The sequence below is a fragment of the Melanerpes formicivorus genome, unplaced genomic scaffold, assembly GCF_026170545.1.
Source record: "Melanerpes formicivorus ecotype bairdi unplaced genomic scaffold, bMelFor1.0.p_v2 SCAF_87, whole genome shotgun sequence".
Lineage (NCBI taxonomy): Eukaryota > Metazoa > Chordata > Aves > Piciformes > Picidae > Melanerpes > Melanerpes formicivorus.
The window spans coordinates 177,418-203,328 of record NW_027142439.1 but is presented as its reverse complement, the minus strand read 5'-3'; the positions used below and the strand labels follow the sequence as shown (position 1 = coordinate 203,328).

General features: G+C 54.1%; 2 protein-coding genes across 10 annotated transcripts in view; one reads left to right on the top strand and one right to left on the bottom strand.

The window, feature by feature from the left end:
- Positions 1-6,623, top strand: part of THSD1 (thrombospondin type 1 domain containing 1) — a 38,188-nt gene extending 31,565 nt beyond the window's left edge. For all 3 annotated transcript variants that reach the window (XM_068165233.1, XM_068165235.1, XM_068165234.1), the window contains one exon: positions 1,401-6,623. In XM_068165233.1, the coding sequence (XP_068021334.1) occupies positions 1,401-2,764 (1,364 nt within the window). In that variant the 3' untranslated portion in view covers positions 2,765-6,623. The remainder of the gene's footprint in view (positions 1-1,400) is intronic.
- On the bottom strand, positions 6,384-25,898 carry LOC137454869 (fibrinogen-like protein 1). Of its 7 annotated transcripts, none has more exons than XM_068165242.1 (9): positions 25,835-25,898; positions 17,664-17,722; positions 16,079-16,166; positions 14,599-14,809; positions 13,394-13,553; positions 11,510-11,607; positions 11,326-11,414; positions 9,028-9,218; positions 6,384-8,021 (listed from the first exon to the last, which is right to left on the bottom strand). In XM_068165242.1, exons 3-9 carry the CDS (start codon positions 16,148-16,150, stop codon positions 7,832-7,834), a joined length of 1,011 nt encoding a protein of 336 aa, XP_068021343.1. In that variant the 5' UTR covers positions 16,151-16,166; positions 17,664-17,722; positions 25,835-25,898; the 3' UTR covers positions 6,384-7,831. The 7 variants fall into 7 exon arrangements, with proteins under 7 accessions (XP_068021343.1, XP_068021346.1, XP_068021342.1 ...); XM_068165245.1 differs by having other exon boundaries at positions 25,871-25,887; XM_068165241.1 differs by lacking the exon at positions 25,835-25,898 and adding an exon at positions 25,599-25,647.
- Between the last annotated feature and the right edge of the window lie 13 nt (positions 25,899-25,911).

The window sequence follows — 25,911 nt, the reverse complement described above, 5'->3', positions numbered from 1 at the left end:
GCTGCCTCTCAGCTCTTCAACCCCACTGCCAGTGCAGTGCTGCCTCTCAGCTCTTCAACCCCAGTGCCAGTGCAGTGCTGCCTCTCAGCTCTCCAACCCCACTGCCAGTGCAGTGCTGCCTCTCAGCTCTTCAACCCCACTGCTAGTGCAGTGCTGCCTCTCAGCTCTCCAACCCCACTGCCAGTGCAGTGCTGCCTCTCAGCTCTTCAACCCCAGTGCCAGTGCAGTGCTGCCTCTCAGCTCTCCAACCCCACTGCCAGTGCAGTGCTGCCTCTCAGCTCTTCAACCCCACTGCCAGTGCAGTGCTGCCTCTCAGCTCTCCAACCCCACTGCCAGTGCAGTGCTGCCTCTCAGCTCTTCAACCCCACTGCCAGTGCAGTGCTGCCTCTCAGCTCTTCAACCCCACTGCAAGTGCAGTGCTGCCTCTCAACCCCACTGCCAGTGCAGTGCTGCCTCTCAGCTCTTCAGCCCCACTGCCAGTGCAGTGCTGCCTCTCAGCTCTTCAACCCCACTGCCAGTGCAGTGCTGCCTCTCAGCTCTTCAACCCCACTGCTAGTGCAGTGCTGCCTCTCAGCTCTTCAACCCCACTGCTAGTGCAGTGCTGCCTCTCAGCTCTTCAGCCCCACTGCCAGTGCAGTGCTGCCTCTCAGCTCTTCAACCCCACTGCCAGTGCAGTGCTGCCTCTCAGCTCTTCAGCCCCACTGCTAGTGCAGTGCTGCCTCTCAGCTCTTCAACCCCACTGCTGCTGCAGTGCTGCCTCTCAGCTCTTCAGCCCCACTGCCAGTGCAGTGCTGCCTCTCAGCTCTTCAGCCCCACTGTGATTCTCACACCCACCTCAGCTAGCCTAAAAATAATTTGGATACCCGAAGTACTGGCCTGGGGTGGGTTATTTGGTGGTTGGGGCCCTGTCCCTGGAGGTGTTTAAGCCCAGGCTGGATGAGGCTCTGGGCAGCCTGATCTAGTGTGGGGTGTCCCTGCCCATGGCAGGGGGGTTGGAACTGGCTGATCCTTGTGGTCCCTTCCAGCCCTGACTGATACTATGATACTATGATATTTTTGGCCCTTTTATGGCACTTTTCACCAAGGGATCTTCATGTACCTCACAGAGGAGGGCAAGTACTCTGGTCTGGCTGTCCCTGTCCTAGGGATTGCCTTGTGGCCACGGCAGAGCAGGCAAAAGAAACGATCACGTTTAAAAGGTCCATGAGAGCCTTGCTTTAAAGGGAGTAGATATGCTCCTGCCAGGTTGAAGTCATCAGTAGTAAGTCATCAAGGCTGAGCAGATTTTCCTTCCTGTGCTGTGTTAATTGGTGGTTGGTTAATTTGGAGCAAAGTACCCATCCCCACACCAGAACGCCGAGGGCACTGCGCCTCTGACACACGCCTGCTCTTTGTTACAGCTCTCCGGCCTCCCGCCCCACCTTCTGTCCAGCCGGGAGAGGACCAGAAAGCAAACAACATAGTCACTGTCACGGGCATCTCCCTGTGCTTGTTCATCATCTTTGCCACCGTCCTCATCACCCTGTGGCGCAAGCTCTGCAGAGCTCAGAAGTGCAGCGCCGCCGTCCGCCGGAACTCCGTCCATTCCCCTGGCTTCCGCAAGAACTCCGACGAAGAGAACATCTGCCAAGGCGGCCAGCAGAGGGACAGCTTCGCCGAGGCCGGGGAGCCCCCGGTCACCATCCCGCTCACCTACCGGAGAAGCCTGCAGTTCGCCCAGGAGGACGACGCCTCTGGCAGCGAGAGCTTCCAGCCCAACGCCCAGAAGATAATCCCTCCCATTTTCAGCTACCGTCTGGCACAGCAGCAGCTGAAGGAGATGAAGAAGAAGGGCCTGACCGAGACCACCAAGGTGTACCACGTCTCGCAGAATCCCCTCACCGACACGGTGGTGGGCGCCAGCGCCGTGCTTCCTCTCGGCCCGGAGAGCCAAGACGAGGCAGCCGCCGGCAAGTTCAGGATCAAGTCTCCGTTTCTGGAGCAGCCAGCCAGCCAGCCCAAGTTCCTGGGGGAAGGCTCTCACCCCGGGCTGGACTTCCCCTTCCCACAGGCCAATCCTGCGATGAGCCCTACCCAAACCTTGGTGAGAAGAGCTCACTTCAGGCACCAGGATAACAGAGGGGACTTCCCCGAGCGGGGCTCTCACAGGAGCTCGCAGTTTAGAAGAACAGCCAGCTTCCATGAGACCAAGAAGGCCAGGCCCTTCAGAGAGAGAAGCATGTCCACCCTCACCCCTCGACAGACTCCTCTCTACAGTGCCAGGACCAGAACTTGGGACCAGGAGGACAGGGTGCGGCCCAAATCGAGGAATACCAATGCAGCCTGTGAAAAGCTGGAGCAGCCTCACAGCGCTGCGCTGGGGTCTGAAGCACAGGGCACAAAGCCCCACCAGAGGGCAGCTGCCCCGGCGAGGAAGCTGGACCTGATCACTGACCGCCAGCCTGCGTCTCAGGAGAAGGCAGCTGCCAAGCCTGAGCCCAGCAGGAGTAAGAGGGGCCCTTCACCTAACCCCCGGGGTGCGTGGAGGAAGGAGACGGGCTCAGCTGGCAAAGACAGCGCCCAGAGAGGTCTGAGCGCAAGCCCTGCCCAGTACCGAAAGGACAAGTGCCAGAGCTTCCCCTTGGACCCTGAGTTTGCCTTCTATGATAACACTACCTTTGGCTTAACGGAGGCAGAGCAGCAGATGATTGACCTCCCTGGATATTTTGGCTCAAATGAAGAGGATGAAACCAGTACCTTGAGCATGGAGAAGCTGGTGATTTGAGCCACTCAGCACAGCCCACAGGAGGGGCACGCACAGGAGAGGCTCCGCAGGAGCTGTTGGCTCCTGCTGGAAGGTGCAGCAGGAATCGTGTTACCCCCACGGGGAGCAGAGGGGAATGATGAGCCAGGTCTGGCTTGTGGGAACACATTTCTTTCCCATTACTGGAAAATGCTTCCTTGTAACTACTTTCTGTGTGTCTGTGTGCAAATAAACAGAAAACACCCTGGGAAGGCATGTGCTCGTGGAGGCCAGGAGATGCCGTCTCACCGAGCGCTGCCGTGTCACGCAGCGTACATCGCCACTGCCACTGATCTGGCCTTCCTCACCCTGTGGACCTAGCAGGCTAGGGTGTCCTAAAGCACCTGTTGACCAGTTCCTCAACCACCCCTGCCAGTCAGTGAACCATTTCTCATGTGGAAGACAGGACCCCCTCAAGCTGGGAGTGCTCTCTCTGGCAGTCACTATTGGCCTGTGTCAATGTGTTGTAGGTGCTCAGGGAAGCCAGGGGGTGGTGTTTGCTTTACCTGCTTCCAGGGGAGTTCCAACCACTGATGCTAAATACTTGGAGTGGGTTTGAAATGGAGGGGGCATCTTTCACCATGTAAGACTTTGATATTTTCTTTCTGCCAATATTTATACAAAGAAAGCAGTGAGACACAAACAGCTGCAGGGAAGGAGTAGGAGAGGGCACGCTGCTGGGAGGGCAATGAGAGCGGGCGAGCGAACTTCAGTCCATATAGGAATGTTCCTGCAGCGTCCAAGCACCTGCAAAAGGTAGTGAGAGAACTGTTGAGTCACCACACCCTTCCACTGTCATCTTTGCCTTTGTTAAACTCTTCCTAGATGTAAATCAATTGGCAGTAGCACTACTGCAGCAAGCTCACAGTCAGTTATGAAGGAAAGCAGCCAGTGACACGTTTGTTCGCTGAGTTCTTGCCCAATAAACCGGCTTGGGGACATCTGGTGATTCCTGGAGGGTCCTGGGGGGCAGCACAAAAGTGACCCTGGGCTTTTCTGCTGTGCCTTAAAGCCAGAGATCACAAACTGGCGATTACAACCGGCTGCAAGTACTCAGATGTGAGTTGAACCCCCAGTTAAGGACAGAGGCAGAGCTCAGGTCAGAGAGAGAGAGCTGGAGACTTCGCTTGGCCTTTGTTAGAACAGCAGCTCTCCAGGGAGCTGGCAAAGACCAGGGGAATGCAGCACCAAGACAAGAGGATTCTGCCCGGGGAGCAGAGTGAGAAAAGGTAGGCTCAGGCAGATGTGGCAGTGATACTGTGAAACATCCCAGCCCTACACACCCTTCCAGCTGCCTTGTGGGTGTGCAGAAGTCAGCCGTGCTCTGCTCCCTGGCAGGAGGCTGCTCTCTGTCTGGAGCTGGCTGGCTGAGTGGAAAGAGATTTCCCAAGCCCACACTTTGTTTTGGTTTGTTTGTTTCCCAAACTCAGCGACAGTTTTAAAGGGAGAGCAATGTTGCTGTGCATCAGCCAGCCCCCGGTGGCACCCCCCTGAATGGCCAAAGCCTGCGATGTGACAGGCAGAGAGCGAGAAGCTTTGCTGTGGCAGCTCCCAGGGAGCCAGGTGCTCTGGGTTTCACCCCTGGAGCCAAAGCCTGCTATTTGAGCGGCATTTTTGATGGGTAACACTTTGCAGCTGCTGCTGGAGGGCCGGCTCTGACTTGCAGGGTGATGGGAGCTCCCTCTTTCCCCGGAGCTGCGCCAGCTGTGTCAGTGCTCAGCCCCGTGGCCCCGCGCAGCTTTCCATCTGGCTGCGCGTTCCCATGAACTGTCGCCTTGAAATGCTCCTTACAGCTTTTGAGAGCACTCGAGGACCTATCCGAGGCTAAGCAAATGTAATGAGCCTTTAAACTGACTGAAATGAGCTGGAAAGCAGACCTCTGAAGCAACTGCTGCTCAGGTTAGTTACCAGCGCGGTGGGTGGGTAACCCCTGTGTGAAGCACGGTCGCCCCAAGGCAGCGATCTGCCCGCGTTCAGCCCCCGGGGCTCCAGGGTCTGTTTACAGCTGCGGTGAGGCTCTCAGCATGGGACACCCCAGGGGAAAAGGGGATGAAAAGTAGAGCACAGCAACATTCACCAAGTGTTTACCAAACCATCTGTGAGAGTGGTTTGAGACCGGTGGTAGCCCTCAGGTCAGAAAAGTACTCTGCTAGTGACATTCTACCCTGCTCGTTGAGATGAAAAGTGTTCTGCAGTACTTCCTGGGCTTTGCTGGGGGAGCTGCTGGGCCCTGCACACAGGCCTGCCACCCCTGCATCTCTGAGGGGTTCCCTGTGTCACAGGAGGTCAGAGAACAGGGAGCCTTCTTTCAAGCCAGATGCTGCTTCCTTCCACCTTGTCTCAGTGTTGGGCTGTGTTCAGAACAGCTACTGTGATGTGTTAGATGGGCTTAAGTACATCTAAGAGAGCAAGGCAGACCCCTTCTCTCCAGCTTGGTCACATCTTGGCCCCTTTTTGTCTTGTGAGAGAGAAAACACTGCTGTTACCACAGTGATGCTGGCTGAAGGCAGTCCAGCTGTGATGCCTTGCTCCAGCACAGGCTCTGTACTCCAGAGTTCACCTTGCTCAGCGCTTACCCAGCTGGGGAAGTGGACTGGGTAGTGGTTGCCTGACTAAGCCCAGCTTGACACTCCATACTGCATGGGCTAAGGGCTGCTCAGTGAACTGTCAAACTGCTAATGCTGTCCCTTTGGTGCTGCAGTTGATCTCCAGCCTGCAGAACTGAGCAGCACTCGTCTGTAAGCTCTACCCTGCTGCTCTAACCCTTCGTGGAAGAAGGATTGAGCATTGTCTGCCAGAAGGCACTAACTTGCTTCACTCACATTTCTGTCTTCTGTGTGGGTGAAAGTCATTCTGACTGCCCTCAGCAGGGCATCAGTGGCCACACAACGACGTGTGCAGAGGGGTTCTGTGCTGGGATCATGTCCCCAGGATGCAGTTACAACCTTGCACTAAGCTCTTACCACAGTGAAATACAGCATGGGTGGTCAGCAAGGGAACAGGAAGTGCTGGCTGTCCACAGCCCTTTTTTCACCAGGGCAGCCTCATTTCAGAGCTGTAGGTGCCAGTTCTGTTCTCCATGGGCACTGCCAATGCTTGGGGAGAGGGCAGCAGTGCAGCCTTAACAGGGCAGAGGTGTTGGGGCTCATTGAACTCTGGTGTTCATGTTGCTATCACTGGGCTGTCTGTGAAGGAGTGAGAGCAGGGTTTACCTCTTGACAAATTACAGGAACCAAACCAAGTTTTACACTGGGCCTTCACATGTCTCTGTACTGCCTTCAGGACAGCTTAGAATCATAGAATGGTCCAGGCTGGAAGGAACCTCCAGAGGTCATCTAGTCCAACCTCACCACAGTCAGCAGGGACATCCTCAACTAGCCCAGGCTGCCCAGGGCCTCACTGAGCCATACCTTGAGTAGCTCCACAGCTTGAGCCATGGAAATGAAACTGACCTTGCAGGCCCTCCTCACTACCCAGGAGAGGAGGTGCAAAGGCACCAGAGCCAGCACCAGAAGGATGCATTTCATTATTGTGAGCTTGATTAAGACTTTGATCCAAATTTCCCTTCAAGTTCCTACTGTGGAGCACCAGACAGAGAGCGTTAAGTCCTACTCAGATGGTTTTATTTCATCCTTTGTGGGTATACAATGCAAATGACAATAGGTATGGACCTAAAGGCAAGTAAATGGAGAAGAACTACCAGTTAGAAAAGCTATTGTGCTTCAGAGGAAAAGGCTCCCTCTGTAGCAAGGAAGTTACATGATGCATCAGGCTGGTAACTGCTGTTCATTTTAAACTGTTGTTATTAAGAGCTTGTGGGAAATAAATCCTCAGTATTCCACTTCTCCCAGTCACTGGTGTTGCTCTTTCATTGTGCTCTGAGACAGTGAGGGCAGTGTGTCTCAAGATGCAATCACTTTCCCCTGGCTGATTCTCCTGTCACCTGGTTAATGACACCAGAGCATACAGGTGAATCATGACTGGATTTTATGCCTAAGGAGATCTGTGCTCATCGTAAGCTTAGCACAGTCTGCCCAGTTGTTATCTGGTGCCCAGGTCTGGTCAGCAGCATTGGCTTTGTCTCCCTTCATCTGCTGTGTTGTGTGTTGCTGTAGAAGTGGATCTGCAGTGGGAAGCTGCTGGCAATGAAACCCAGTCTACACTGTCCCTGTTGTGAGAGGTTTCATAGAATCATGGAGTGGTTTGGATTGGAAGGGACCTTAAAAATCATCTAGTTCCAATCCCCCTGTGAAAGACAGACACCTTCCCCTAGAGCAGCTTGCTCAAGGTCCTATTCAGCTTGGCCTTGAACACCTCCAGGGAGGAGGCATCCACAGCCTCCCTGGGCAACCTGTTCCAGTGCCTCCCCACCCTCACTGTCAAGAATTTCATTCTGATACCCAGTCTAAATCTGCCCTCTTCCAGTTTGGAGCCATTCCCTCCCATCCTATCACTCCAAACCCATGTGAAAAGTCCCTTCCCAGCTTTCCTGTACCCCCCTGTGTTGGAGCCTGTCCATCCACTGGTTTGGTTTCACACACTGAGGTTGCTCTGCAGCTGAAGTGTGGCAATTTGGGACCACAGGGAGAGCTGCTGTAAAATATTCTCCTGATCCAGAACAAAGCTCTAATAAAGGCACACCAGATGAATGCCAAGTCCTCATCACCTCACCATTTCTATTCTTATGTTCTTGTGACTAAAGCATTGACAGCTAACATCAAGATGAGAGAGACTTGGCCCTTGAGGAGTCCAGGTAGCTACAGATCATACTTGATCACCGAAGATGCAGGGAGCGTCTCATAAATAATCACCAGTCAGCTCCTGAAAACTGATGAGAAACCAAACCTAATCCATGACTGAGACCTGTCAGTTTTCCATTACATTGTTGGCTGGCTGTGCTCAAACAGCTGGGATGTCAGCTTCAGCTAGCAGAAGCAGGTGCAGCTCCAGTTCTCACAGGCCAGGGCTGGCGACTGGCAGCAGAGGAGGGCTGGCAGTCAGCACCATTTCCTGTAGCCTCTACTGCTTCTCCTTCCTAAGCAGGAGGTTTCAGCTGACCTGACTGTCCTCACCATCTCCACTCTGGCTGTCAAGAAAAGATGGAGGCCTGATTTTCATGGCTGAGTATTTCAGTGAGTACCACATGCCATGCCACGTGGACCACACCAGACCGTCATCGTGGGGCCCGCTGTACTTCCCTCTCCTGTAGTAGTGCCCGTTGAGGTTTGCAGCATGGCACCTGGTGGTGATGCAGCAGGGGGAGAGAAAGGAGATGAGGGTTAGTCTGGGAAGGCATTGCACTGTGACAGGGAAGAAGAATTTTCACACAGCACCAGGGCAAGATGCATTGACAGACCTGGAGACCCAGCTCTGTCTGTCTGTGCCAAACTGGTTATCCAGGTCCTACAACAGCCTATGGAGATCTGCTTGCTGCACTGAGTGGGGCCTAGAGAAGTATGTGGGTCATCTCACAGCAGACACCTGCACTGGGCAGGTAATGCAGTGTGTTGGCTCCTTCAGGTGTGTTAATTAAGGACATGATTCAATTGCTCAGACAGGGGTGCAGTGCCGTTTGGTAGGATCCAGCTCAAGCACAGGCAGCTACATCTTGATCCCTGGAAATGCAGGTGCCTTTTAATTGAGGCAAATCCCACTCCTGATGTACATTTCTGTAGCTCCACTCCATTTGCATGTGGTGAGAACCTGCTCAAAGAAAAGGCTCATCCTGCACTAAAGCAGAGAAAAACTGGGGGCAGTGTGTCCATGCTGCAACACCTGGTGACCTGAGCTCCTTCCTGCTGATGGGTAGGGTATGCTCACATGGCATCAGCAAGACTGCTAAGGAGCAGCTTGCAACAGAAGAGTATTCTTCACACACACTTCACCTTGCAGTGGCTACAATTGCTTTCTTTCCTGGGGCACAACCCAAAGCACTCTAAGGAATTCTTATTGGGCTCTTTTCCTTCCAGGAACCTTCCCCCTCCCTCCCCTGCGTTATTGTGACCCATTTTTTTCCATGAAAGGAAGTTATCTGTGGCCAGTTCCCTAAAAGTAATGCAGCTCACCTCTGTGCTTCAGAGTGAAAGCAGCAGACTGCTTTCCTTTGAGGGTCTGTAGTGCTGTGAACATCTCGGATTTGGCAAGGGCACACAGCAACCTCCAGCTGCCCTACGGCAGGCAAGGCCTCTCCACTGAACAGCCACCCCCACTCTGTGCCCCAGAAAGGAATCAGCCTCCCTCCATACCTGTTGAACCACCAGCCACCCTTGTTCTCTGCTGCACAGTTGCCGGCCAGGAAGCGATCGTGGTCCTTGTCAGCTGTGGTGAACTGCATCCCTCGGTGAGAGGCTGACCACTGCTCTTCGAAGCTGCTCCCCCCAGACAGAGCATCACCAGCATTGCCAGAGTAGGAGCCAAACCACAACCTGTAGCTGGCCTGCCAGAACACAGGGAGCATGTCTGCAGTGCCAGCTCTTCCTGCCCTGCCTCCTGGTTTTGAGATCAGATCGGCTCTGGCCATTGTACCCCCTCTCAGAAGCATGGCTGTGGAACTCAAGGCTCACCTGGAGCCATGCTTTAATGATGCCAGGGTAGCTCAACAGGGATTTAAACGTTCAAGAAGCTGCTGCTACAAGGGGTTTCAGGCTTTAACACCTTTCAGTAACCATCTGATACAGCATACAACAAGCTGGAAGGCTCTTCCTTAGATTATCATGAACTTGGCAGAAAGCTCTATGAGGAGAGGCTGAGAGAGTAAGAGTTGCTTAGCCTGGAGCAGAGGAGGCTCAGGGGAGACCTTCTTGCTCTCTACAACTCCCTGAAGGGAGGTTGTGGCCAGGTGGGGGTTGGTTTCTTCTCCCAGGCACCCAGCACCAGAACAAGAGGACACAGTCTCAAGCTGTGCCAGGGGAAGTTTAGGCTGGAGGTGAGGAGAAAGTTCTTCCCAGACAGAGAGATTGGCCCTTGGGATGTGCTGCCCAGGGAGGTGGTGGAGTCACCATCCCTGGAGGTGTTTAGGAAGAGCCTGGCTGAGGCACTTGGTGCCATGGTTGAGTTGATCAGATGGTGTTGGGTGAGAGGTTGGACTGGATGATCTCAAAGGTCTTTTCCAACCTGGTCTGGTCTATTCTATTCTATTCTATTCTATTCTATTCTATTCTATTCTATTCTATTCTATTCTATTCTATTCTATTCTATTCTATTCCTATCCTATCCTACTCTGTTTTAAAACTGTGCCAAGTAGTGGTTTTCACAAGCTGATGAGTTGTTCAGATAGGATTATTCCTTAGGAAGTGTGCCCCTCCAAGAACTAAAAGCCTTCTGATTCCTAGATAAATGATCCAGTCCTGGCAGGAATACTTAGAACATTTCCACTGTGCACAGCTAGCAGATCTCAGAAACCTTTGATATGAGACAGCTGATTGCTTTTGTGCTGTGGGTTTCCTCCTTTCATCATTTTGTTTCTGAAAACACAGGGCTAAGGCATTCAAATGAGGTTGTTCATACTCTTCACTAAAAATCTCCAATTGCAACCCAAATTCCATGTGTCCATTTCTGGAGTGGGGAACTAAGGCTGGGCCACGCAGTGGAGCTCAAGTCCTTGGTTGTTCAGGCTACTGAGGTGTGGTGTTCAGAAAGGTGAAAATGCAAAGAGCAGGGCACTGCCTAAAGCTAGAAGGAAAACATGCAAATACAGGGATGTATTTGTCTTTGGCCTTTCTGTGTCTGTCTGTGGCCTTTCTGTGTCTCTGTCACCGAGTGCAGTGCTGCAGGAGCTTCAAGACAGGGACCTGCTCTTTGATCAGAGTTCACTGTTTCAAAACAAAGAGGGCTTGTTCTGTTGGTTGCTGCTTGCGCGGCAGCCTGAAACACTCTTCCAGGAAGTAGGAGAACAGGAGTCATTTCCTTTGCAGAGGTGCAAACTATTATGTCCTCCCTCACAGAAGACTTTTACCTATAAAGGTCAAGGTAAATGCATGTGGGAATCCCTGTACCCTGCAGCAGAGAGCTGCCCTCCATGCAGCAGCAGAGTAGGCAAGAGGGCACCTGCATGGCCACCTGGTCCCTTGGGCACTCAGCGGTCCTAAGGAATAAGCCCCAGGCTTACATCCCTGCTCCCAAGGCTGTTTGTCATTCAGCCAGATCAGGAATCCCAGGGAACCAGAGCAGGTAAGTTTTGCAGAGCTGTAATCACAACCCTGATGGACTAGACTAGACCAGACTAGACTAGACCAGACTAGACTAGATTAGACTAGACTAGACTAGACCAGACTAGACTAGATTAGACTAGACTAGACCAGACTAGACTAGACCAGACTAGACTAGACTAGAACAGACCAGGTTGGAAAAGACCTCTGAGATCACCGAGTCCAACCTCTCACCCAACACCATCTAATCAACTCAACCATGGCACCAAGCACCCCATCCAGTCTCTTCCTAAACACCTCCAGGGATGGTGACTCCCCCCCCCCCCCGGGCAGCTGATGCTGGATGAGCAGATGCCCACCCCACAGACCAGCCAAGCAAACTGCTCTGCTCTTTACCTGCTCGTTTGCGAGCTGGAAACGCTCGTAGATGGCGTAACGTCTCTCCCCATGCCAGTCCATCAGGTCAATCTTTAATGAGGTCTCCCCTAAACACAAAGTGGTGTCCTGTTAGATGAACTGTCTCATTCAAACTGGAAAGAGATCTGTGGAGGGGGAATCCATGCAGGGGGAATCCATGCACCTCTAGTGAGCAGGTCATAGATGTGGTCGTTGCCCAGCCAGTACTCGTCGTTCTTGCCCTGGAATTTCCCAAATCCCAGCTTGTAATCGTCCCACTTCCTGCAGTGAGATACAAGTGTCCATTTCAGCATGTAAGAGAATCAGTCTGTGATGCTTGGCTATGGCACAGTTCCATCTGTACCTCTAGACACCGTTCCTACAAGTCTGTGCTTCGCCCCCAGCTGAGCTGGGGTTTGTCACTGCCTCAGAAGCAAATGGAGCTCACAGCTCACCCCTGCTAAACCTGTGCTCGTGTATACTGGCATCAAACCCTCAAACTGCCAGGTGCAGGGCTTGCAGAATGGGGCTGTCAGTTAGGTGGGAAAGGAAAGCAGCAGCTGTCATGCTGGTCTTCAGCACAGCTCCTGATGCTGTTCTTCAGGAAGGCACAATTACAATGAAATGGAAGTTGCAGTCGGTGGCAGGCTGCAGTCTCGGATGGGTGGTGGTACAGTGAAGAATCAGAGAGTGTTCAGGAGCTGCAAACAAAAGCCTGCAGGTGAAGTTGAAAGGAAAATACCTGCCCTGCTTTGTGTTCCTGTTGCTTTTAAATCTGTGCTTGCTTCACTGACCACTCTCACCTCGTCTTTCTGCCAGGATCACTTTGGATGTGGCAGCTCAGCTATCAAAGATACAACCCTGCTTTTCATCAGTGCTCTCTGACTTCATCTTTCCAAGAGGAAGCTCCCAGGGTTACTTTCTTCTCACCATTGCATTTATGTCTTACCTTTCATATTATGATGTACTACCTGTGTATCATCATTGCCAGGTTCACCAGCCCTGTGTTTATTCTCTCTCTCATGCAGCCACTAGGGATGTTCATTCTGCCTGGCCTACAGACTAGCCAGTGCACTGCTTCAGAATGCTTTTCATTCACCTGTGCTGAGAGCTGAACTATCACAGCTGCATAGCTGCCACTGTGGGCAAGGGAGCTTAGAGCCAGCTGAGGAGACTTGGCAATGGACTGCACTGACTGTAAGAGAGCCCAGACATGCCATGATACTGTGTGTGCTGTGACAGAGCTAATCTGCATGGGGAACATGTCCTCTGCACTGTGGTACCAGAGCATCTCTCCTCCTGGATACTTCCAGGTGAAAGTCAGCTCTCTGGGATTTTGCACAGAGGAAGGACAATCCTGGAGCAGTGGTTTGGCATCTCTTGAATGGTGCTGAATGTAGGATAGGATAGGATGGGATGGGATGGAATGGAATGGAATGGAATGGAATGGAATGGAATGGAATGGAATGGAATGGAATGGAATGGAATGGAATGGACCAGACCAGGGTGGAAGAGACCTTTGAGATCATCCAGTCCAACCTATCGCCCAACACCATCTAATCAACTAAACCATGGCTCCAAGTGCCTCATCCAGACTCTTCCTGAACACCTCCAGGGATGGTGACTCCACCACCTCCCTGGGCAGGCCATTCCAATGGCCAATCTCTCTCTCTGTGTAGAACTTCCTCCTCACCTCCAGCCTGAACCTCCCCTGGCGCAGCCTGAGACTGTGTCCTCTTGTAATTCCTGATAGGAGAGCACATGCTGTTTTCAACAGGTCTCAGCCTGTGCTGACAGCAGATGCCTGCCAGTTTGGATCCTTCAACAGCCCCCAGTAAGGACAAAGCCAATGGGCACCCATGTGCAGCTTGCTCATGCAGAGAGGCCGTGGAAAAGATGTTGAGGTTCATTTCAAAGACTGCCTCCTGCTAGTGACATCGACCTCTCCTAACGCACAGCCGTGTCATCACCCCCTCCTGCTCCCCAGAGGCAGGGCGTGGGCAGGCAGCGGGGCAGGGGGCTGGAGGCCTGGCTGCAAGCCCTGCTGAGGCAGCCACAGCGCACGCACCGGTTGAAGTCCTCGCCGCCGCCGCCGCGCCGCTGGATGACGGTCCAGCCGCCGCCGGCAGACATGTCGCAGTACGCCAGGAAGGGCTCTCGCTCCGCCCTGGGCCGCAGCCGGTAGTAGCCGCTCTCTGCCTTCCTCCGGTCGTACACTGCAGAGCAATCTAGGCAAAGGGTCACTGGCTCGGTGAGGGGGCTGGGGGAAAGCACAGGCGTATGTGCAGCCCAGGGGAGACGTCACTGAGAGGCTGCGTGGGACAGGGACTCTTGGCCAGCCTGCACACAGCCCTGCAAGCCTGCAGAGCCAAGGCAGATGGTTCAGTAAGGCAGCAGCACCACTGGTTTGCAAGCCAAAGAGCAGCAGGGCCTGAGAGCCTTCACAACCATGCCCTCTGAGGGGTCATTCCCAAGTCTTTTGTGAGATAAAGCATGGCTGCAGCTCGGGCTGGGGCCGCAATGTGGGAGTGATGCAGGGCAGAGACTGGTTCTGTCAGCAAGATCATGTGCAGGAACTTGATTTGCATGTGGAAGATAACCTCCTCTGCACTTCATATCGGATCAGGGCCCAAAATCTCTTCAAGGACAGGCCAACCCCCTGTGGCCAGCTCTACAAGGGCTGTATCAGAGGAGAGCCTTTCAGGTTTCACACTTTCAATGTAATGCCCACAAAGGTTAAATCATGGCCAGCACACAGTGCCAGTTAGGATCACTTTCTCAGAGTGATACCAAGGAGCAGAGGTCTGCTACTGTGCCACAGCCACGGGGACAACTGAGGAACAGGGAGGTTGGGCTCCTTCAAACAGGTTTCAGTGGTCACAGCCGAGCCAGGCAGCCTGGGCTCCCCTAAGGAATTGAGGGGAAAGGGGCTCTCCCAGAGCAGGACCCCTCTCTGCCAACAGCAGATGTTTGAAGTAGGTCTGATGGCAAACACCTGAGAGGTTCCTTTTCCTCCCTGCACCAGAGCCCCAGGTGAGAAGCCCAGTTGCAGACATTATTTGTGGTTGTAGCTGGGCCATAGCTGCCTAAAGCTGGGCCAGCTGACTCTGGACCCAGGGGATGTCTGCTGGTACCAGGGTCATCAGTTTGCCCTTCTCCCCCCACACAACACACCTCAAACATTCTAAGGCCTTTAGCAGGGTCACTGGGACACTGCAGTGAGAAATGAACCCTGCAGCAAGCTGAAGTGTCATACACCATGGCAGACTGTACCTTGGTCATAGACTATCAAGTTTCCACTGGTTGTGGGTAGAAGTGTTTCATGCTGCACACTCCTGTTGCCTGAGAATAGCCCACTCCTTGTTCTATGGTAAGTGTTCTCCAGGATGTCCTTCAGCTGCAGTTCATATAAGTAAAGCAAGTCTTGAAGCTGTCTTAACCTTTGTCTTAATTTGTTGTTGTCCAAGAGGCAGATATCTTTTTCCTATGGAGAGAAAACCCCAACAGCCCTCACTTCAATCAGTGATAAGAACAGAGAGGCAGAGAGAGAAGCAGCAGCAGTCTGCCCTGGACCCTGACACATCACACTGTCTCTGTGGCTCCAGACAACTTGCTGGTGGTCTCTCCCCAGGACACATGAACCTTGCACAGAACGAGCTGTTGAACTGAGTGCCACAGCAGAGGGCTCACATATGCAGAAAGCTACTCTGGACAAAAGCCATTTGTCCTGACTCCCATTTCATGAACCCAAAGGGAGTGCTTGCAAACTGTGAAACTGCTCAGGGTAATAAGGGGAGGGAAACTTGGCTCCTGCACTGAAGCCAGGCAACACTAGAGAGGTTCCTGGAGTGCCTTCTTGTACAGCTGGAAGATGAAAGAGCTGGTGTTTGGCACAGATCAGCTGGAAGCAGTGAGCCTACAGCACTCTCACTTCAGAGCCTCATTACCATAACCTAGATCAGAATCTGACCCACACTGGCTGGGCTAAGTATTTTCAGCAAGGATCTAGCCTTTGGCTGGTGTTGCTCCATTAAAAACATAACAAAGCAGAGCAAAATCTCTTCTAAGCCAACCAAGAAACCCATGCAGTCAGCCCCACACTGGCTGTTCCTGCTCTGCACAGGCTGGCTTGAGCGATGCCAGTGCAGCACCAGTTCTAGGCACAGGCGAAACAAGCAGCTGCCAATGACAGCAGCCTTCCAAGCATGCACAAATGTGGCTCCAACGTGGCCTCCCAGCTGCCTCTTCCTTCTCCTAGGCCTGTTGGTTGTCCTCCACAGGTGAGGCTTTGCAGGCTGGAGGCACAGGGGGGCCTGCTGCAGACAGCCCTGAGCTCACCAAACTCTCCTTGTCAAGCTCTGTATGTTGTTAGGACAGCCCAGGGAATACCTGCTCATCAGAAGGCTACAGCTTGCCTCAGACTATGTGCACCCCTTCTCCCTTTGAAAACTCACAAGAAACAAGGGGACACAACTTTCCTTGAGGGGATGAAGTGGCCAGAAAAAAGAAAAAAGGTTTGGTTGTTGTTAACTTCTTGGCATTGTCAGTCCAGCCACCCTGAGAGCTGCACAGCCCCTAATGCCATGAAAACCCTGTGTAACCAGGACAGCAAGAGCAACCTTGCTTTAGCTGCAGCCAGGAGCCTTTTTGCTCTGCTTTTGGAAGTGTCTGTTCTCCTTGTGGGGGAGCACCTACTGCTGTGTGACTGGAAATCACTGGGAGGTTGTACAGACAAGAGCTAAAAGGTACACACCGAAAGCCTGGGTGCAGGGGAGCTGAAGTTGACCAGGAGAAGGAGCAGCAACAACCAGGGCATCATCACCATGCTCACTTCTTAGCACCTGAAAAGAATCACAGAATCATAGAATCAACAAGGTTGGAAAAGACTTCACAGATCACCAAGTCCAACCTGACACCCAAGACCTCATGACTACTAGACCATGGCACCAAGTGCCACATCCAATCCCCTCTTGAACCCCTCCAGGGATGGTGACTCCACCACCTCCCTGGGCAGCACACTCCAATGGCTAACAACTCTCTCTGGGAAGAACTTTCTCCGCACCTCCAGCCTAAAGTTGAGGTGAGGAGAAAGGGCAGCAGCATCATCATGCTCATTTCTTAGCACCTGAGAAGAAGCATTGGCAGCCTGCACTGGGCACTTCTTTAGTTCCTGTCACAGCTTAACCCCCACTCCCTAGTGTTTAATTCCCCAGAAAAAGCTCCAGGCTTTATCAAGGAGGTTGCTTGAACCTACAGGCAGAAGAAGATCAGGAAGCAAATGCATGTTAGCTGAGAAGCTGAGGCACCAGTGCAGTATGCTGGTAGGGCCATTGAGACTGAGGTCCAAACCCCTACTTCCCTGGAGAAATAAAGACTCAGTATGACTCTGCAGCAGCCTCTGCCCCTTCTCCAGGGTGCCCAGACAGACAGAAAGTTCCTCAGCAGTAACGCCCCCTTGGAGCACTTTGGTTGGCCAGAATCACAGCCCATATCCAGTTCAAACTGCCCCATGTTAAAGGAATTCTGGCTCCTTGCTGAGTGAGTGCAGGCCCTCCCCAGCCCATGGAGGTCAAAGGCAGAGCGGCCATGGAATAGTTTGTGTGTGGATTTCAGTGCTGACCTGCCTCAGAACACAGATGAGACTTCGGTCAGAGTCTCATCTAGGAAGAGCAGTAAGTGAGCAGCGCTGGGAACGTGCAGCTCAGCAGAAGGGAGCAGGACAGATGTGTGCAGGACAGATGTGTGCAGGACAGATGTGTGCAGGGTGTTTGTGTGCTGCTTGGGAAAGCAAACCAGAAAGACTTTAAAAAGCCTGAAAAACAGGCTAAAACAAACTCCCTTGCTTCACATCTGGAAGTGATGCAGCAACTTGGCTGCCAGCTACGTGCTCAGAATGATGCACTCTGGTTCGGCCGCAGCTCCACCGGCATCCCCCGATGCCAGGGCTGCTTCCAGCGCCCGCAAAGCTGCTGCGACAGAGGAGCCATCTGCCACGCTGGGCAGGCAGGGCCCAAAGCAAGCTGAGAGGAGCAGTGCCCCGTGGAAGTCATCCACAGAAGATGCTGTGCCGGTGGGTGCCCCAGCAGTGGCATTTTTCTAGCTGCTAAAGGTTCAGCATGGCAGTGAGGAACCTCCCAGCCCGCCACCATTGTCATGCACACCACCCCCAGCTGTACCAGCGCTGAGGCCAGAAGCCAGCCCCATGTGGTGCGTGTGGGTGGAGGCAGAAAGATAACAGGAGGGATGGGTTTGAGCTCCTGGAAAGCAAGACAGTGCAGACCAGAGGGAAAGCAAGCAGCTTTGCTTACACCTTATCCACACACAGCAAGTGCACATACCTGTAACTCGCCTTCCCTTCAGACCTCCTCCGGTTAAGATTCTTTCTCTCAGAGGTGAACTGTAAGAGAAGGTGATCATAACCCTGGCTGCATTTCCAGAGGTTGATGAGATCTTCCTCTCCAGATGGCCCACACCAAAGGCACCAAGAACATTCCCCAGCACCAGGCAGAAACGACGACTGCAATTCCCCAGGAGACAGAGCTACCCAAAGCCCAGGTTACCTGCTGTTACCCAGCAGCCATGCTGCTGCTTCCCAGTGAGGAGGGAGGGCAGCTTTCTGTCAGTGCTGCTCTGGGATGGAGAGTGGCTCTGCTGGCTGCACACTGGTACCCACCTTATCTGACTGGGAAGCTCAACTGAGACTGACCTCCCTTAAGTGTTTATATGAATCACTCAGATTCAAGCTCCCTGTGGGAGATCTACCTCATGCTAACGCAGCCAGGCTCATTTCTGCAAGCCTTACAAGGTGGAAATAACACAGCTTTCCCCTTCAGCCTTCCTTTAGCTGCTCAGTCTGGTTTATAGCCCAGAGCACAGCACAGCTGGAACGCCGAAGGAGCTGCACATCTGGAGCAAGGAGCGGAGACAGGGCTATGGAGCAAGAGTTGCTATCCCACTGAAACCTCAGGAGGCTTGCGGTTGTGTAACTCTCCTCTGAGTGGGATGATTCGGTTTGCTGGTAACACAAACAAGGACGTTTGTGGAAGAGCAACAACAGCAGCAGAAGAACAAACAGAGGGGGAAAAACAAGCAGATGGGTGCCTCCCTTTGTGCTGTGTCCAAGGAATTACAGATGATTTTAAAGACAACAGCAGCACTGTTCCACTTCACAGAGCCGTGGCCAGAGCGGGCGCCCCAGGGACAAGAGACAAGGCACCAGGCTCCTGCCCGGCTCTCCAGGAAAGCAGGACTGTCCTGCTACCACCGAGTACAGAGACGCTCTTTGCCCCTTCAAAACTGCGTTCCCCGCCTCCCACAGGACCTGCTGACCCATTTCACCGCCAGAGGGTTATGTAAACACTTCTGCTCTGCCCCCACTCTGCGGCTGGGTTTGGAAGCCGTGCAGCCAGCAGCAGGATGCTCAGGTCCCGTGCTGCCAGGGAGCTGCACGCTGTCCCCCGGGGCTCACATCCTCAGCAGCATCTCTTGCTCAGCTGGAGCCAGCCAGCCAGCGCTTGAGACATTGTGCACCAACTCAGGCTCTTGCCCAGCCAGCCAGTGTCCTCCTTAGCCTGTAAGCACCTCCCAGTCCCGAGGGAGTGGGATGGCCATGGGCCCAGGTCTGCCGTGGCCGTGCTGATTCCTACTGCTTATGGCCCGTGGCTGCCTGCAGGGCCATGTGGCCACGGAGCATTGGGTTGCCCATTTCTGCAGACCTGGGGCTGCAGGCCTGCTGGGCCTCACACACGTGTACCCTGTGACCAGAGCTCCTCAGGAGCAGGGCTCAAACTCCAACTGTCCTTCAGGGCCCCCCAAAATGCTTCTCAAAACCAAGACACTTGGAACACTCTCATGCTGTCTTGAGGACTCCACCAGTGTTAGCCTCACCAATGCCTGCATGTGAAAAGCTGAGACAGCTGTAATGTGTTTCTTGCACATCTGCTTCACTGTGATCTTATTTTCCTGGGCTGGATGGAGCTTTAGGAACATCTGAAGTGTGAGAGAGGAGCTGTCATGAGGTTGAATTAATGTGAGGTGGGTCTAGCAGGAGGGTGTGCTCCTGTACTGCTCCACTGGCCCAGAGCTAAGATAATCAAGTCATCATAAAGAACATGGACACTCTGTGGTCACTGGTGCTGTTTCCTCAGACATGTTTAAGTCCACAGGCAGTGGGACTGTAAATGCTCCTCTGTTCTGTGTCTGTGTGGGTTTGTGGGTCGATGCCTGCTGTTTTTTTCCTGGAATACACATGCTGCAGACTTATTTTGCAGTGCAAATTCCTGCTGAGTTACTTGGAAGAAGATCAAATTCCCTCTCCCAAAGATACTCAGTGACCTTGTCAGCAAGTAGTAACAGTTTCATGAACTAAAAACCTCCCCACCCTGCTCTCCTTCCCCCTCCTTCCAGGAAAAGATGCTGGCTAACAGTCATAAAAACCTATTATTCACACAACAAGCAGAGAAGTGATGCAAACTGGTAGGAAAAGGTGAATGAAGAGGGTGGCTTTGTGCAGCTGTGGGATGCTGAGCTCTCCTAGAAAGGGTGGCTCCAGATGAAGATGTGAAGATGACATCCAATGGACACTCGTGCCCCCAGAGCCTAATTCACACCCCACCATGCCCAAGACTGTGGTGGCATCTCAAAACTCACCCAAGTTCCTCATTCTAGTGTGGGGTGTCCCTGCCCATGGCAGGGGGGGTGGAACTAGATGGTCCTTGTGGGCCCTTCCAACACTGACTGATTCTGTGATTATTTGTTCTTAAAGGGGAAAGGGAATACATGAGGTGGACTGCTTCAGACTCCAAAGCAAGTAGAGATCTCATTTTTTCACAGCAAGAGTCTGACTGCCTACCCTAAAAATATTCAGAGCAGCCTGGAGCCAGCTCCAAGCCAAACAGCTCCTTTGCACCGAACCCAGCTGCTTTCTGCATTTGCTGTAACTTGTATATTTTTACTCTTCTCCATCACATCCCACCTCCCATGAATGTCCTGCTCACTGGGAGACACCACAGACCAGCTGCCTTCACAGGCACTGCAGGTGTGGGGGTACCCAGGCTCTTGATGGCTGAGCTGCTACACATCTTCTGCAGCACTCTGGGCTGCCAGGCCTTCTCAAACAGTCAGCTTGTTCAGCCTGTAACAAGGGGTTTGCTTCTTAAAAATCTAACAACAACGGGGTCTCATCAAAGGTAAGATAAATGTGGAGGGGGGCAGTGGCAACCTGGCCTGCATCAGGAAGAGTGTGGCCAGCAGGAGCAGGGAGGTCATTCTGCCCTGTGCTCAGCACTGCTCAGGCCACACCTTGAGTCCTGTGTCCAGTTCTGGGCTCCTCAGTTTAGGAAGGAGGTTGAGCTGCTGGAAGGTGTCCAGAGAAGGGCAAGAAAGCTGGGGAGGGGTCTGGGGCACAGCCCTATGAGGAGAGGCTGAGGGAGCTGGGGTTGCTTAGCCTGGAGGAGACTCAGGGGTGATTTTATTGCTCTCTACAACTACCTGAAGGGAGGTTGTAGCCAGGTGGGGGTTGGTCTCTTCTCCCAGGCAACCAACACCAGAACAAGAGGACACAGTCTCAGGCTGTGCCAGGGGAGGTTTAGGCTGGAGGTGAGGAAGAAGTTCTACACAGAGAGAGTGATTGCCCATTGGAATGGGCTGCCTGGGGAGGTGGTGGAGTCACCATCCCTGGAGGTGTTCAGGAGGAGACTTGATGGGGTGCTTGGTGCCATGGGTTAGTTGTTTAGGTGGTGTTGGATGATAGGATGGACGTGATGATCTTGAAGGTCTCTTCCAACCTGGTCTATTCTATTCTATTCTATTCTATTCTATTCTATTCTATTCTATTCTGTTCTGTTCTGTTCTGTTCTGTTCTGTTCTGTTCTGTTCTGTTCTGTTCAAGCTCAGGGTGACCTCAGCCACTGCAGTTTCAACCCACGGAACAACCGAAACCAGCGCCCGTGCCTGGAAAGCCTGAGGGGGGTTAGCAAGGAGCAACCACAGGAGCTGTGCACAAAGCAGCAGCAGTGGTGGCAGACCATGAACCCTGCCAGCTCTGCATGGTGTGACAACGTTCAAAGAGCAAAGGCATCACGCAGCCGCGCTAATGAGTCTGCATGCCGTCTCTGGAGTATCTAATGGGTTGCCACACCAAATGTAATTAGCCTGTAAGTTCCTGAGGGCAAGCACAGGCCCAAGCAATCTCACTGCCATCAGGAATAGCTGTACCAAAGAGAATTAGTCACAAGGCCAGAGGGAGTATGTGGATCATCTGCAAGATTTTCTACCTACCTTAGGTCAGAGAATTCCCCTGACCTAATTCACTCCCATTTGAACTAGAGCACTGTTTTGAGAGAAAGAAATTGTGGTGTAAAAGACTCAGTGGTGAAGAACCAGCCTCAGAACTCAGGATGCTCTTCCAATGCTTAGTTACTCACTCTGTTAATTACTGTTTGCCCTGAGTCTGAATCTGCCAAGTCTCGGCCCGCAGCCTTACGCTGAGCAGCAGGAGAGCCTCTCTGCTCCCAGATGTCTTTCTTTCTGCTTGAGGCCAGTTCCAAGTACACAAAATCTGAGTGCTTTGGCTGCAGGCATGTGTGCTGGGAGAAAGCCAGCAGGGTCATGGAGTGAGGGGCTGCATGGAGCTTGTCTTGGGCAAGACTGGACACCATGGCACAAGCATTTCCCAAGGGAAGAGCCCTAGGGTAGAACCTGGCTGGCACAGGAAGGGAGGAAGGGCAAGAACAAGTTCTGCTCCTGGGGTGATTTCATTCAGTGTTGTTAAATGCAGAACATGTCCATAGACCTCTGTGGCATTCACAGGAGAAGAACTGCAGGCTCTGGAGGGATCTCTGCAGCCCAACAACTTAATTGCTACTGGGGTTAGGCAGTTGCTGAAGTATCTTTCTAGATCTGAATCTTGAAGCTTTAAATCTGCTCCCGCCCCTTTGGGGGCATCCAGACCTTTTTCCAGATCCAGCCTTGTCCAAATGTGATCAAGTCACTCCTTTCCTATCAGAACATAGCTTTGAGCTCCTTGATCCAGACAGGACAAGGGGCACCTCACAGCCTTTTACTCACGTCACAGCTCTTCCCTTTCTTCTGGAGCGGTGGTTAGCGGAACTGGGGAGCTGGGAGCGCACAGGAGCCAAGGAAAGAGCTCAAACAACATTTCCAACCCAGATGTTTTCTTTCCTTTTTGTGTATCCAAGGATCTTCTCCATCCTTTTGCCACAGAGCTACATTCCACAACCACCCGTGGCTGGCTACTCCCTGTTGCTGCCTCAGGCCTTTGCGGAGTTACCTGCTTTCCTCACACAGCCACTGCTGCTCCAAGTCTGAGCTGCCACGGTGTTACTCACTGGTTTGCAACACAGGAGAACTGAGTTAAGAAATGCCTGCCAGCCTCATGAAAGGGTACACACATACCTCATGCAGGTGGCAAATGCCTCTCAGTGATAGTCTGCAGGACTGGGAATTAGATCAAGGGTTTCTTTTAAAGGCAGTCCTTCAGGCATCCAGGGCGAAAAAGCATCATCCTGAGGTCCTCAGTTCTCAGGCTGCTGGTGCCTGCATGGGAATGCACACTGCTGGCCCACCTGCACTGAGCACATCTTACACCTGACTCGCTGCTAGGCAGCCTTTCTTCTTCTGTCTGGGATCTTAGCTGGGGCTTGGTTCAAGTCACAGCAACACAACACTGAACCGTGTGAGGTAACACCCAGTCCCTGCAGAACCTCCCTGGGAAGGAACTGCTGGAGGATGGTTCTCCCTTCAGTTATTTGAGGACTGGAGTGCTGAGTGTTCACCAGGGTGAACCAGATTGAGCTTATCTGCTTCTACCTTTCCAATCAAATGTGATTTCCTAGCCAGGGAGGTGCTTACAGAAGCAGCAGAAAGCTTTTTGTTAGTGACACTTGTAATCTTGTTTTAGAAATACAGTTTGACAGACATGATTTTCCCTAACCCCGTGTTGATTTGCACTAGTGACAGCAATTATTCATCATCATGGCCACTGGATTTCTTTAATGCTGGGTTAGTTGGAGCCTCTGCTGCTCTGCTTTCCTTTTGCCTGGGAGCAAAGCCAAGCTGACAGAGCTGTGATCACCAGCTCATATCACAGTATCACCAAGGTTGGAAGAGTCCAACCTGTCACCACAGACCTCATGACTAGACCATGGCACCAAGTGCCACATCCAATCCCCTCTTGAACACCTCCAGGGATGGGGACTCCACCACCTTCCTGGGCAGCACATCCCAATGATGAATGACTCTCTCGGTGAAGAACTTTCTCCTCACTTCCAGCCTAAACCTCCCCTGGCACAGCTTGAGACTGTGTCCTCTTGTTCTGGTGCTGGTTGCCTGGGACAAGAGACCAACCCCCACCTGGCTACAACCTCCCTTCAGGGAGTGGTAGACAGCAAGAAGGTCTCCCCTGAGCCTCCTCTTCTCCAGGCTAAGCAACCCCAGCTCCCTCAGCCTCTCCTCACAGGGCTGTGCTCCAGACCCCTCCCCAGCTTTGTTGCCCTTCTCTGGACACCTTCAAGTCTCTCAATGTCCCTCCTAAACTGAGGGGCCCAGAACTGGACACAGGACTCAAGGTGTGGCCTAACCAGTGCAGTGTACAGGGGCACAATGACCTCCCTGCTCCTGCTGGCCACACTGTTCCTGATGCAGGCCAGGATGCCATTGGCCTTCTTGGCTGCCTGGGCACACTGCAGGCTCATGTTCAGCTGCTGTCAACCAGCACCCCCAGGTCCCTCTCTGCCTACACACATAAACTCTTTTCACAACTATGAGTAAATTAATCAAATCGTTCTTCTCATCAGGCAGCTTAGTTCTCACCCATGTTTAGCTCCTTCTTGAATCTAATTCTCTGAACATCCCAAACACAGTTAGCTCATTTACTACCCCTGTTTGTACCAGCTGCTCACCAGTGTATTTGTACACGTGACAGACTCGATAAGGAAACCTCTTACTGAGTCTGTTGTCCCAAACCCTGTCCTGTTCTCGGCATTCAGCTAGAAGATTTCATTTCTTTTGGGCAAGAGGCATCCGCGAAGACTCCTGCCAGCAGTTACCGCGTCTGACCCCGACCGAGCTGCAGCAGCCCTGGGAGCAGCCCCCAAAAGTTCTCTTTGAGCTCCCTCTGCTGCCGACCGTCCTGCAGAATCCCTTCCCGGTGCAGTCCAGCCCTCCCCAGCAGCAGTGCTGCACCGTGAAAAGGATGCTCACGGCCAGGGGCTGCCGCTCACGGCCAGGGGCTGCCGCTCACGGCCAGGGGCTGCCGTTTACGGCCAGGGGCTGCTGCTCACGGCCAGGGGCTGCCGCTCACGGCCAGGGGCTGCCGCTCACGGCCAGGGGCTGTTGTTCACGGCCAGGGGCTGCTGCTCACGGCCAGGGGCTGTTGTTCACGGCCAGGGGCTGCTGCTCACGGCCAGGGGCTGCTGCTCACGGCCAGGGGCTGCTGCTCACGGCCAGGGGCTGTTGTTCACGGCCAGGGGCTGCCGCTCACGGCCAGGGGCTGTTTCTTACGGCCAGGGGCTGTTGTTCACGGCCAGGGGCTGCTGCTCACGGCCAGGGGCTGCTGCTCACGGCCAGGGGCTGTTGCTCACGGCCAGGGGCTGCCGCTCACGGCCAGGGGCTGCCGCTCACGGCCAGGGGCTGTTGTTCACGGCCAGGGGCTGTTGCTCACGGCCAGGGGCTGCCGCTCACGGCCAGGGGCTGCTGCTCACGGCCAGGGGCTGTTGCTCACGGCCAGGGGCTGTTGCTCAGCCATGGGGTGGGTCTGGAACGGGCTCGGCAGGCTCCCACTCTCAAACCCACCGGCGGTCCATGCTGTGCGGCAAGCACGAAGCGCTCGATGCTGGTGTCTGTGCCCCGGCCGGGGCAGTCGCTGTCACGGGCGCGGGGGCCTGTCCCGCCTCAGTCTGCGGCCGGCCTGCACAGCCCCGTCCCGGATCGCAGCCCCTGCCAGCCCCCACGCCACGGGACAGGCGTTAGGAGGCACCAAAGCCGAGCCGAGCCGAGCGGCGTACGCGGCCCGAGCGGCCGAGGCCCGGGAGGAGGCAGCAAGCCCTGCTCGGGGTGCCCCGGCTGGGAGCCTCCCGCTCCTGAGGGGGCTGGCGCGGCGTGACCCCGGGGCTCGGGCAGCCCTTGGCCACGCTGCCGGCCCAGCGGCGCGCCCGGCGCCCTCCTGCTGCCCCGGCGCCCACCTGCTGCCCGGCGCCCACCTGCTGCCCGGCCCCCTCCTGCTGCCCGGCGCCCACCTGCTGCCCGGCGCCCACCTGCTGCCCGGCGCCCTCCTGCTGCCCGGCGCCCACCTGCTGCCCGGCCCCCACCTGCTGCCCGGCGCCCTCCTGCTGCCCCGGCGCCCACCTGCTGCCCGGCCCCCACCTGCTGCCCCGGCGCCCACCTGCTGCCCGGCGCCCTCCTGCTGCCCGGCCCCCACCTGCTGCCCGGCGCCCACCTGCTGCCCGGCGCCCTCCTGCTGCCCGGCCCCCACCTGCTGCCCGGCGCCCACCTGCTGCCCGGCGCCCTCCTGCTGCCCGGCGCCCACCTGCTGCCCGGCCGGCCGCCGCCGGGGCTGCCCGCGGGGGA